Source organism: Salvelinus alpinus, chromosome 29 (assembly GCF_045679555.1).
Source record: "Salvelinus alpinus chromosome 29, SLU_Salpinus.1, whole genome shotgun sequence".
NCBI lineage: Eukaryota > Metazoa > Chordata > Actinopteri > Salmoniformes > Salmonidae > Salvelinus > Salvelinus alpinus.
The window spans coordinates 45,749,862-45,763,755 of NC_092114.1; the positions used below are offsets into that span (position 1 = coordinate 45,749,862).

General features: G+C 41.1%; 1 protein-coding gene across 4 annotated transcripts in view; it reads left to right on the forward strand.

The window, feature by feature from the left end:
• Positions 1–243: 243 nt before the first annotated feature.
• The window catches only part of LOC139558823 (pre-B-cell leukemia transcription factor-interacting protein 1-like), a 30,382-nt gene continuing 16,731 nt past the window's right edge, over positions 244–13,894 (forward strand). Inside the window, exons 1-2 of one of the 4 annotated variants that reach the window (XM_071374301.1) lie at positions 244–398; positions 2,834–2,945. In XM_071374301.1, coding sequence (XP_071230402.1) covers positions 2,871–2,945 — 75 coding nt within the window. In that variant the 5' untranslated portion in view covers positions 244–398; positions 2,834–2,870. Of the gene's footprint in view, positions 399–450; positions 516–2,833; positions 2,946–13,894 lie in introns of those variants that run through there. The other 3 variants (XM_071374303.1, XM_071374302.1, XM_071374304.1) reach the window with 3 other exon arrangements.

Genomic DNA, 13,894 nt, shown 5'->3' on the forward strand with positions numbered 1-13,894 from the left:
GGGATAGCCAGGCTGGAAGTCCCGACAAATATAGCTCACTGCAAACACGTCAATGTAAGGCTGGTTGAAGTTGCCTCCCCTCCCGTATATAATGTGCGCATGCAAGCATCTTATCATCCGCGAAGGAAGGGTCTGTATCCATTACCTACCACTTTCACCTGCGCGCGTCAATCAAGCAGTTTTCCTGACACAACACTTCACCCTGGTTGGCTGTTCTGTTTGAGGGAGGTGACGCAAACGGCCATATTGACATCCCATTGGAAAAGACAGTGTGAAGCATTGGAATGACGCAGTTTGGAATTCCCACATTTTCCGATGTTCACGACAGGAAAGCTGTCTGTAAAATAATACCAGGACTAATCGAGCTAAAACAGTGGAATTGAAGTGAAGTACGCGGGGTAAGAACATGTCTAATATTACTTTGGGGAAATTATTTTGTGTGGTCAACGCTATTGGAAGCGGAAGAGAGAGAGGTTAACTGTGGTAGTGATTGCATTCTGCCTTTGTTTACCATGGTAAGCTGATCAAAATATGCTGCATGTGTCTAGAAACATGTATTTCCTTTGAGTTTGGTGTCATGACTTCTACTCTTATTTCACCTCTCGCGGGAGCAAACGGGGACAATTCATACAACTGAAATGTAAGCCTCTGGCTAAAAAGAGAACATGTCGTCCTGGTTTTGTCGAAGACTAATCCTTGTTTCGCTACCAAGCTAACAACTAGCCTCCAGCCTAAGTTCCAACTGGATCTGACTTTTTGCTCATATCTGAACGGCACAGATACGATAGATGCAATTTAGGCTACAGCGTGAGGCCCTAATCAAGCAAGAATTAGTTTAGTTTATTAGGAGCCTCATTAGCTACTTCACGTGCAGCAGCTACTCTACCTGGGGTCCGCATAAAAAGTACAAATATTTTTGTTATTCTTTTAAACTAGGCAAGTCAGTTAACACATTCTTATTTAGAATGACAGCCAAGGGACTTTCTGAACTGCCTTGTTCAGGGGCAGAACAACAGATTTTTACCTTGTCAACTCTATTTTTACCTTGTCAGCTCAGGGATTCGATCTAGCAACCTTTCGGTTACTGGCCCGACGCTCTAAACCACTAGGCTACCTGCCGCACCATGAAAGCACAGAACAGTAATAGACAAGATATGACATTAAATAAAATACAGTTGAAGTCGGGAAGTTTACATACACCGTAGCCAAATACATTTAAACTCAGTTTTTCACAATTCCTGACATTTAATCCTAGTACAAATTCCTTGTCCTTAGGTCAGTTAGGATCACCACTATTTTAAGAATGTGAAATGTCAGAATAATAGTAGAGAATGATTTCAGCTTGTAGGCCTCTCCAGGTCTTACACCCACTGTGAAATTTGGTGGAGGATCAGTGATGATCTGGGGGTGCCTCAGCAAGGCTGGAATCTTTTGAAGGACGCATGAATCAAGCCACGTACAAGGTTGTCCTGGAAGAACTTGCTTCCTTCTGCTCTGACAATGTTCCCCAGCTCTGAGGATTGGTTTTTCCAGCAGGACAATGCTCCATGACACATCCAGGTCAATCAAAGTGTAGATGGAGGATCAAGACCCTGTCATGGCCAGGCCAATCTCCAGACCTGAACCCCTTGAAAACCTCAGGAATGTGATCAAGAGGAAGTTGAGCTGCTTGAATTTTTGCGCCAGGAGTGGCATAAAGTCACCCAACATCAATGTGAAAGACTGGTGGAGAGCATGCCAAGACGCATGAAAGCTGTGATTGAAAATCAGGGTTATTCCACCAAATATTGATTTCTGAACTCTTCCTAAGTTAAAACATTTGTATTGTGTTTAAAAATGAATATGAACTTATTTTCTTTGCATTATTCGAGGTCTGACAACACTGCATCTTTTGTTATTTTGACCAATTGTCATTTTCTGAAAATAAATGTCTATTTTTATTTGGGAGAAATGTTGCCAGTAGTTTATAGAATAAAACAAAAATGTTAATTTTACCCAAGCGCATACATATAGATAGTAAAACCAGAGAAACTGATGTGTGTGTGTGTGTGTGTATGACAGCAAAAATACTGTTTACACACTTCATATGTACATTTTAAAATACAGTTTAAATTGGATCATTAGAAATAGGAGAGGCGCTGTGATACGATATGTTTTTAAAGTTAAACTTGATTTTTGCCTGAGTAACCTCTTGTGCCAGACCATTCTATTATGACATGGCTCTACACATAACTAAGCGACACATTAAATGTATTTTTGGTGTGGGTACCGTAAAGAAACCCATAGTGGCGTGTCTGAAGTATATGCAAATAGATTATACAAGTGAGAATACAAAAAAGGATCAGTCTGTTTTTAAAATGGCCACTCCCTCTATCGCGATTCACTAACTATGTTTGCCAATGTTATCAATGTCTCTACATTTTTGCAATTTCTTACTTTTTGTAGGGAGTATAGGCATTTGTGTAGGTTACAGATTACAATTATTGCAGCTGGCGTTTAAGGTAGGCTATGCAGTCTATTTCTCAGATGGTTTTCTTAATTTCAAGTTCTTCACTGTAGCCCAACAATTGACATTTTGGTGTAATTGAATTTCTGATATGTTGGTTTGAAAAATGACTTTTCCAAAGCCGTGGTAATATGCTGTCGTGATATTTCTTCTCTACGGAGATACTTTATTAGGCCTATATGAATAGTTTGTTCAATTGCATAATGAGAACATGGTGCAAGTATATATGTAGAAACTGCAGACATTTTAAAACCACATAATGAGTTATTATTGGGTGATTCATAATGACATTTGTTACATGAGTCAGTGAATCTCTGTCATCTGCAGATAAGTTGTAGTTGCTGTGCTGAGCATCAAGGGGGCAATGTCTGACAGCAGCAGCACAGGCAGCAGCCGCAGTGGATCCTCGACCAACAGTTGGACCATGCTGTCCCCAGAGGTAAGATATACACCAGGGTTTCCCAACTGGTGGCCCCAAATTGTTTTATTTGCCCCCCCCCCAAGTTTTCTGAGCAAAAATAAGTACAAATAAAATACTTTTTGTTTCATAGTAGGACATACGATTGTAATAACACCAGGAAATCGGCTCCAAGTGATTTTAATTTAAGAAATCTGTTCCCAAGTATTCCCACGAATAATAGTGACACATGATTGTATACAAATGTAAGCAAGGTTTAAAATGATTGTTTTATGCAAACATTATACTGTATCTGTTTGGCCTTCTTGTAGTCAATTTGCAGTCTACAAATTATTTGTAATTGTGTTCCGGCCCCCTGACCATCCACCCAAGAACAAATCGGCCCGCGGCTCAATCTAGTTGATGATCCCTGATATACACCCTGTACCAACCTATGGTGTGCCAGCCAGACCTGGGTTTCAAATACTTAAATCTATTAATTACTTTGCCTGTTTGAGCTTGCCTTGTTTAATAAATCGATACTAAAGTCCCAAAACTGCAAACCCCGCTTATGACACTCCATGCTAGTTCTAGCAAATCTCTAGCCCAATGACCACTCAAACCTGCCCAAAAGGCCTGAAAACTAGTCAATTTTTTTACACTGCAAGAGAGGAGTTGCAGCATTTATCCAATAAACCCTTTTTCCATAGCATTATCGAGCCAATTAGGAAAGAATATCAACGAAACTTGTAACGACTTCAGACCCAATTTTTGTTTTATAATTTGAAATAAATCCCTTTTCTGCATGTGCATTTTGAAAGTATTCAGACCCCTTCACTTTTTCACATTTTGTTACGTTACAGCCTTATTCTAAAATGGACTTAAATCTGGGGGGGGTTTCTTCTCCATTATGACAAAGCAAAAACAGGTTTAGAAATTTTTACAAATGTATTAAAAATAACACTGAAATATCACAATCACATAAGTATTCAGACACTTTACTCAGTATTTTGTTGAAGCACCTTTGGCAGAGATTACAGCCCCGAGTCTTCTTGGGTATGACACTACAAGCTTGGCACACCTGTATTTGGGGAGTTTCTCCCATTCTTCTCTGCAGATCCTATCAAGCTCTGTCAGGTTGGATGGGGAGTGTTGTTGCACAGCTATTTTCAGACTTCGCTCAGGTTGGGCCACTCCAGGACATTCAGAGACTTGAGTGTCCCTAAGACACTCCTACATTGTCTTGGCTGTGTGCTTAGGGTTGTTGGCCTGTTGGAAGGTGAACCTTTGCCCCTAGTCTGTCCTGAGCAGGTTTTCATCAAGGATCTCTCTGTACTTTGCTCCGGTCATCTTTCCCTCGATCCTGACTAGTCTCTCAGTCCCTGCCGCTGAAAAACATCCCCACAGCATGATACTGCCACAACGCTTCACCATAGGGATGGTGCCAGGTTTCCTCCAGATGTGGTGCTTGGCATTCAGGCCAAAGAGTTCAATCTTGGTTTCATCAGACCAGAGAATCTCTTGTTTCTTATGGTCTGAGTCTTTAGGTGCCTTTTGGCAAACTCCAAGCGGGCTGTCATGTGCCTTTTTTACTGAGGAGTGGCTTCCGTCTGGCCACTCGACCATAAAGGCCTGATTGGTAGAGTGCTACAGAGATGGTTGTCCTTCTGGAAGGTTCTCCCATCTCCACAGAGGAGCGCTTTGTGTGACCATCGGGTTCTTGGTCACCTCCCTGACCAAGGCCCTTCTCCCCTGATTTTACAGTTTGGCCGGGAGGCAAGCTCTAGGTAGAGTCTGGTGGTTCCAAACCTCTTCCATTTTAAGAATGATGGAGGCCACTGTGTTCTTAGGGACCTTCAATGCTGCAGAAATGTTTTGTTACCCTTCCCCAGATCTGTGCCTCAACAAAACCCTGTCTCGGAGCTCTACGGACAATTCCTTTGACCTCATGGCTTGGTTTTTGCTCTGACATGCACCATCAACTGTGGGACCTTATATAAACAGGTGTGTGCCTTTCCAAATCATGTCCAATCAATTGAATTTACCACAGGTGAACTCCAATCAAGTTGTAGAAACATCTAAAAAATGATCAATGTAAACAAGATGCTCAATTGAGTCTCATAGCAAAGGGTCTGAACACATGTAAATAATGTATCTGTTTTTTATTTTTAATACATTTCTAAACTTGTTTTTGCTTTGTCATTATGGGGTATTGTGTGTAGATTGTTGAGAAAAAATATATTGAATCCATTTTAGAATAAGGCTGTAATGTAACAAAATGTGGAAAAAGTCAAGGGATCTGAATACTTACCGAATGCCAGGTGGTCCCGTGTGGCTCAGTTGGTAGAGCATGGCGCTTGCAACGCCAGGGTTGTGGGTTCATTCCCCACGGGGGGACCAGGATGAATATGTACGAACTTTCCAATTTGTAAGTCGCTCTGGATAAGAGCGTCTGCTAAATGACTTAAATGTAAATGTAATGTAATGAATGCACTGTATATATAAATCCGACAGGAGAGTTTGAGTGAAAGTTGGACAGAGGATCTCAATCTCTGCGCAATAAATATTTGGAAGAACTTAAACGGATGTTAGTGTATTTTCTGGCAATTGTGCCAGATGTTAAGCCTACACTGCAAAAAGTCAGCTCTCAAAAACAAGAAAAACGAGCAGTAAAATGGGGGAAATATTACTTAAAATAAGCAAAATTATTTGCCAACAGAACAGGAAAATTTCACTTGCCAGGATTTTTTAAAACAAGTAAAAATATATAGTCTCAAAGAACGCACAGATATCTTTAAACTAGTCCGGCCAGTCTAAAGACGAGATATAATAATTATTTTCTCAATATGTAGGAAAATGTGCTTAAATTTAGCATCCAATGCTCTTGCAATCGTCTTGAAATAAGGCTATATACCCTGGAATTTACAGAAAAATTGCATATTGTGCTTAAAATAAGTAACCCTCACTAAGATAAATGTACTTGTACTACTAGAAATGAGATTGGCTTGCTTAAAGAAGGAATGAATCTCATTTCTTTTCACTTTATTGAGTATATCCAGAGGCTGATATGTGCAGAAACAAAGGATGCAAAAACAACAAATGCCATTGGTGGTCAAGGTGAAAATGTAAGACCTATGGCAAGATAACAAACATAACCGTGCTTTAAACCTTCTTATAATAAACAACAAACGCCCTGCCTATTTATTAAAGGTTATCGGTTCCCGGATCGGCCGATACAAAGTTCTGTTATCGGGACCGGAAATGAAAAAATTGTATCGTGCAACCCTAGTCAGTAATGAACTTTTTCCACTCGGCCATAGCCTTTTTTATATGAAGAAGTCATGTCCTGGTTGTGGATGGCGTATGTGAGGTAAAGGTGTAATAACACGCCATGAGATACGTCACGCTGGCATAGATGTCCTCTTTTGGGAAGGTCACCACAGACATGGTTCCAATGGCCAGTATGCAGTTGGTTTCGTAGACAGTCACGACAGGGCTGAAGAGTGGTCTCGCCTGAAGAAAGGTGTTGGGGTCTTCTGCAGACTGACACACACACACAAAGAGCAACAAAAATTACCTAAAACAATTCACACTCTTTGTATGTTATGGTTAAGTAATGAAAATTCTAATACATGCACACATTTCTTACCTCAAGGATGTGAAGCATAGCCTCACTTGCATGTCCTAACTTCTTTGGAGCCACAGGTGATGGGAACATGTCTGGTAAAGCCTTCATCATGGCGATTGAGTGCTTCACTGTTAAACTAAAAGTCTAATTTGATTTACTGCAGCCAGTTATTGAAACAAACATTAATACTTTCATGGGAACATTAATACTTTCAAGTTCCCTCGATCGAGGATCCGCCGGAGTTCATCCATAACCTGACACACACAGACAGACCGAGACAGAGTCTTACACTATCTAGCTGGAGGCGTAGGAAGCATTAGCCTGGTTACTACCAGTCCGAAATTCTCGCGAGCTCACTGTTTTACATTTGGCCCGAAGTAGTTTACCTCCGTCCCTGCTATGGCTTCTCACGCTGCTCAGTTCCCACACCGTATCTCATTTGAGATTTGGTCTGGTGTTAACCAGGCTAAGGAAGCATAGGCCTACTTAAAATGAATACATTTGCTTACATGATCCAGTTCTCTGAAGCAGGGATACGCTTGAAGTATCTTGGTAGGTCTGTCCTGCTCCTTGGTAGCATCAGAGTCGATGAAGGCACGTCTTGCTTGGAATTCAAGGTCCAGGAGCTGGGAAACATCCTTCTGGTTGGGTCTGACCTTGGTTTTGTACATCTCCTGTAGAGTTTTATGTCTTGTGGGGTTTTATCTAAACCACGCCCAGTCTCTACTCTGACAGGCCGGCTCGGAAGTGGGAACTATCTCTGTCATGAGTATAATATACTATCTTTGTCAGGAACAAATCAGTTCTCTGTCTTATCCTGCGTGATGAAACATTGAACCCGTATATACGGAAATTGTATTTGCCATTTATTAACTTTTGAATTAAACAATTATTTTAACCAAGTTCAGGTGTGATATTGTTCCTATCTCAGTTGAACCTTCGCAGCCTTAACAGTCTCGCCTGGTTCTGTAGGCTCTCAGTAGTTTCTCATGCCAGAACACATAATAAATAATTTGGCTGCCAGGTATCCAATAGGTCCCAGAGGTGCCTGGTCTACACAGGTCTCATTCTTGACCCTGTATAAGACATAGATTTATTTAATGGTAATTTATAAAGGCAAAGAACACCACACTAACAACAACCTAACAGCAAACACCAAAACGACTACATCTTTAGATACATGTATTGTAATGGCCAGGAAATGCTTCTTTGTTTTACAGGAAACACTGCCTGCATGGTTAGATTAAATGTCTCCCAAATGTCAAAATCTAGCATTTACTCATGGTGAAAATGAGAGTCTCCAAATGGTTCTCCTTCTGAAGAAGTGCTCTGGCCCGGGAGAGAGATCACATAAATGCTCAGAGAGGCAGGGCAGCATGTCTGTGCTTATATTAGCAGCTGAAAAACACATTTAACCGCATGGTAAATAGTTAAGTAATTAGCAACTAATACATAGTTTATAGATGCAAAGTGTCAGGTTGATATAGGTTATGAGACATTAGCATACTGTCTTCCCTTTTCCGTTAATGCAGGAATGATTTACCAAGCTAGCTACTGTTAGCTAACAAAATTAGACTACCAGTATATCATTAACGTTGACGTTAATTACTTTAAACCAAAAGATAGTGCAAGCTAATGAAAATAACTTTAAAATTGACGCCCATATTGAAAATCTTAGTTACATTAATCTTTGCTTGCCTCGCTAAGATTGTAGACAATGACTGACACGTCAATAATTTAGCTTCGCCGTCTTTGGCGCCCTTTCTATTTATTTTCTATTGTCAACAGAAAGGGCGCCAAAGACGGCGACGCTAAATAATCGACGGTGTCAGTCATTAGGGCACATTTACACCTTAACACTATTTCTGGCAATAAAGCACTATCAATCGAACCAAAGTTCAAGTGTTTTCAATAAATGTCCGTTCGTTCAGTTAACTTCTAACAGTCAACGTTACCTAGTTAAAATTAGCATGCTAACTTGGTTTGCCAACTTTCCAATTCAAATTAACGTTAGCTTGCTAAGGAGAAAGGTAGACGGTATAAACATATTGACATTACCTTTTAACACTGCGGTTGATATTTGATCCATGCCCGGATATGTGTAATCCATTCCATCTTCATTCATGGTGTTAGATGACTCAAAGATTTGGACCGTCTTTGACTTTTTATTTATAGGCCTCCCTTATGTAGCTAGATAATGTGACTGAGTGATGAATATAAGCACGGCTGTGATTCGGTCGTAGGTACGAGGCCATAGGCCGAGTGCTGAAGATAATAATCAGTGTAACAGTACGACCTCGAGTGTGATGTTGCTTTTATACAACAGTTCTACAAACGCCATTTATTAGTTAACAGTAATAAGCACTAAAAGATTGATTTGTTTATTTGGCTCTGCTAACACAACTGGGCTGGACTGTTGCCAAGCACCACAAACATTTTCCTGCACACTAGCTTGCTACTTTGTGTAGGTCTACACACGTTACCGTCCTCCCCTGATGACCATTCATAATTTAACTCAAATGTTAGTGGAAATATGTTCATCTTTGCGGTGCGAAGTTTGTTAACTATCTAAGATAGATAACAATCGTTAATGTAATTAACGGTTACTAGAACACCTGTAAAGCGGAGTGATACATGTATAGTTAAAAGTCCGTGCTGTTACACTCTACTCCAATCAAATTACTTGGTCGTATTATAAATACCTGTGAACATAATTTTTATGTTACGCTCTTTTCATCGAAAGCAGTGGGACCGTTTTACATGCGTTTGCTTTTAGTAACGTTCAAGATGCTTTGGCGTTGCGTGATCTTCTGCGTTTTTATTACTTTTTCATTGAAACTGTTGTTGAGCCATATCAATAGGTTGCACAGTCGCAGCCCTGATTTCTGGTTGCTCTGTGGTATTGACGGATGCACTGAGAAATATAGAGTGTACAATTCCTTCTATCATCATGTAAAGAGAAGACACCTTCAACACCTACTTGAAGGCACCCGACCAGGTGAACAGCCATCGGAGGAAAGCCAAGTACCACCGGAACAAGTAAGTAGCTAGCTAGGATTTGTTCTTTCTTCTGGATTTAAAAAAAATCATTTTAATGAACTATTCGATTATTTTAGCTATAATGGCTAAAGCTGGGTTAATGTGAAAATAATCAATGATAAATGGGAACAAAACACTTAAAGCTCTATTGGTGAAACTAAAATACAATTTCAAATAATAATCTGTTTCTTTGATATGCGGTACACAGGACAACATTCAACCCGATCAGCTTCTAGCTAACTCCAGCATCACTGATCAGCAACTCAATACACCTGACTTGGATGAAGGGCAAAGGGGCATTGACCAACATGGCGCTGTCACAGTGCAACAAGTAAGTTACTCGGTCGGTGGCAATCTACTGAAATTGACCATATTTTTTTAAGTACTTGGCTATACTAATAGCATTCATAGTCTTCACAATCACTTCTGTCACAAACATTATACTTGTCATGAACTAGTAATGTCCAGCCTGCACATGTCAGGATAGAACATTCAATGTCAACTTTTTTTTTTAGGATCTGACAACACATGCCAATGCTTTTGTGATGTGCCAGAGCCAAGCATCGTCTCACAGGTAATATGCTTTTTCTGAGCAGAGCATAGCATTTGGTTTGTTATATTATGCAGAGAATCCTGTAGTGGTTCAGTGATGGTTGAGTTCATTCTCAGTGCTAGGTTGTCCACCTTACTATTGTTGATCCCTTATGTTAAGGAATATGTCATAAGCATAAGCAATTATACATGGTGTGTTCCAACCTCCATGAGCTTTCTCTCTCTCCTCTCTCACTCAGAAAGGCGTGAATGACATTGTTGCTGGGGTACAGCAGTATCCATGATCACTATTGGACAACCTCAGGAAGCAGATGGAGGGAGTGCTAAAGAAGCATTCAGGAAGCACATTAGGTCAGCTTGAAAAAGATGCAATGGATATATTTGACAATTTCATTGACCCCTTTGCTGACGTTGCAGCAACATTTAGACAGGACAGTGTTTTTAAGAAGCAGTTCAGCTGTTTGGACGCAGAAGAAATTCCAATTGCTCGAACCAGATGCAGGATGAAATGTAGAGGCTCAAAATACTTTTTCATCAAAGACAAATTATTTCATTATGTACCATTAGTCAAAAGTCTAGAACAGTTCTTATCACACCCAAGGATTGTGTCTATGGTTGAAAAGGGACCCCAGATGTGCAGGGAAAGTTTTTTTCATGACATTGTTGGTGCTCTTCTAAAATCACATCCCTTTTTTTCAGAGAAACCAAAGGCATTGCAGATGGTTCTGTACATCACTAGGATCCTTTGCCTCAAACAAGTTAATGGTGTACTACACCCTAGGAAATATAAATCCAAAATACAGGTCAAAAGTGGCTGATATCAGGCTACTTGCCATGGCTAGATCAGCAGACCTCCGTCAATCTGGTGTGGATATAATATTGAATAGAATCAAGGAAGACATGGATGCATTGTACAGTGGGGTTAAAATGCAAACTTAACGGCGAGAGAACGATTTATGGTGCCATGGCCTCTCTCTGGAGACACCCTGGCACAACATGAACTATCAGGGTTCAAAGAGGCTTTGCCTACAGTAAGTGCAGACAATGAGTGTTCTTTTAAGGACATGCAGTCACACTTCAATGAGGATGCATATTCTAAAAGGACATTGGAGAAGCATGTCAGACAGTGTGATGAAATAGAAAAGGCAAAGACGGACTTGCTTCGCAACAGCCTAAGAACAACCTATGGGATCAATAGAAGGAGCAAGTTAGTTGAATTCTCAGCCTTTGATATTATACAACAAACGCCGCAAGACATTATGCATGGAATTCTGGGGGGCATAGCCCCATTGGAAATCAAATGTGTTTTGAATCATCTTCTTGTGTCAGGACAGATTGATCTGGACTCAAGTGATTTCTGCTATTCTTGGTTTCCCTTATTCCCCTCTAGATGTTAGAGATCGGCCATCCCCAATTTCTGTTAGTACATTAACGTCAAGTGGTGGTAAACTAAAACGGTCATCTGGGCAAATGCTTCCTGCTAAGGATATTGGCATTTGTTTTGGAGAGTTTGGAAGCCAGCGTTCGAGGGCCCCTTGACTCTCCGGATGATACGGACTGGAGACCTGATGGGAAAATGCAGTGTCTTTAACACGTCTGAGAACAGTTTTGACAAAGTTGGTTCCCTGATCAGTTTGGATTGCTTTAGGGAGTCCAAACGTAGAGAAGAACTTCACTAGTGCCTTCACCACAGTCTTAGCCGTTATAGTACTGAGGGAGATAGCCTCTGGGTATCGAGTAGCACTGCACATTGTAAGTACTGGTTACCTGACCTGGCTTTCGGCAACGGACCTACAAAATCGATTTATCACTCGTTCAAACAGTTCCCCCACCACAGGAATCGGGCAGAGTGGCGCACGAGGAACTGTTTGATTCGCTTTCCCAGTGAGTTGACATGTTTTACAAAATTAGACCACGTCAGACTTCAAACCTGGCCAGAAAAAATGTCGAAGGACTCTGTTATAAGTCTTCGTGATCCCCAAATGTCCGGACCACGTCTGGTCATGGGCGAGTGACAGCACTTGCTGTCGGAACAGTGTAGGAACAACCACTTGACACACTTCACTCCAGTCACTAACTGTTATGAGCTGCCCATTTACGCATCAAAAATCCTGCTTCCATGAAGTCGGCGGTCTCCCTAGTTTTAGCCTCCTCAGTGGAAATAACCGAAGCAAAACACTTGAAGACTGTCTCCCTTTTGACATTCAATCACCACCTTGGGGGTGACGAACAGAATGTCATGTAATTGGTGCGCGATTTCACTTTCCCCTGCCTTAGTTTTTACGGGGGTAAAAACCGTCTGCATTGCAGAAGGAATACTTGGGGCATTGTCTTCTACCTCAACATTCTCAAAAATGGAACTAGACAAATCCACCACATCTCCGCAGGAAAAACATGGGGAAATGCTTGAACCAATTTATCATCTGTAGTTTTGATTTCTGGCTTGTCTACTACCTCTAACACAGGAGTGACGTTACCACCAGCGATATCATTCCCTAGTAGCAATGTGACTCCTTTTACTGGCAGTGTAGACACTACACCAACACGGAAACATCCTGATACCAAGTCTGACACTAAGTGGACCCAGTGTAATGGTACAGGTACGTTTTTTGTCTCTATACTCTGTAATATGACATGCGGGCCACAATACGTTTCAGGAGACCAGGGTAAAGCATCAGTAACGATTACGGACTGCGCCACCCCGGTGTCTCGTAAGATTTGTATGGGCTTTTGATCAGCTTGTTCTCCAGTTAAGATATGTCCCGGGTTCAAATCCCAGATGAGCCCCCATTATGTTACGCACGCCTCTTGGAGGAGGGAACGCAACACCCTGGGAGTGAAAGAGGTATGGGGTTGCAGGTGCGGGTAAGGATGGCAGAGAACTTTACTGTTAACAGGGAATGTATTTCCTTCACACGGTAATTTGGGGAAAAGGGGCTGGACGGAACCAAAGCAAAGAAAGTAAATGTTAGTCCTCTCTCCTACCTTACCTGCCTACTCACTACTTACCTAACCTTAACGCCACCTGGCGCGCTAACCAAAATACAGGAGGTGGTCTGTCCAGGTCTTACCTAGTGTGCATAGACAGAGTACACACTACGGGTATATGTATGCCCACAGGCCTCTTGCCTAAGCACGCCCAAGGTGCCTTCCCCTTCCCCCCTGGGAACAAATGAAATAATTACTAACTTTAAAGTGAACAATTTCAATAATCACAAACGCAGTCCTTTTGGCATACACATACCTCAGCAGGACCGGCTACATAATCCTTTACAGACAGAAACCGGGGAACATAACATATACACACATACACAATTGATAATTGAGCTAATAGAGATTGCACAGATAGTATTTGCACCTGTTCTTTCCATTGTGACTGTCTAGGTTGAAGTTACTCATTGAAAATCATTTGAAGCATTGGAAGGAGCTTTTTCCAGACTGCAATGTTACACCTGAACAGCATTATATGATACATTTGCCATCACAGATAAAGTCATTGGGTCCATTGGTGTATGGGTCCACATGTGTATGCGGTTCGAGTCTAAACATTGTTTCTTTCAACAATGCGCTTCCAAGCTCAATTGGAAAAAAATATTTTCAAGTCTTTGATCAATCAGAACCAAATATATGAAGCTGCCAAAATGTTGACAGTTCAATTCACCCAATTCTTTTCAAATGAAAGGGAGATGGGACCTGTATCAAAGGTTGAAGGTCTACAATATTCATGTGGAACATTGAGGGACTTCCTAGGTTTCAATGAAGTAAACCATGC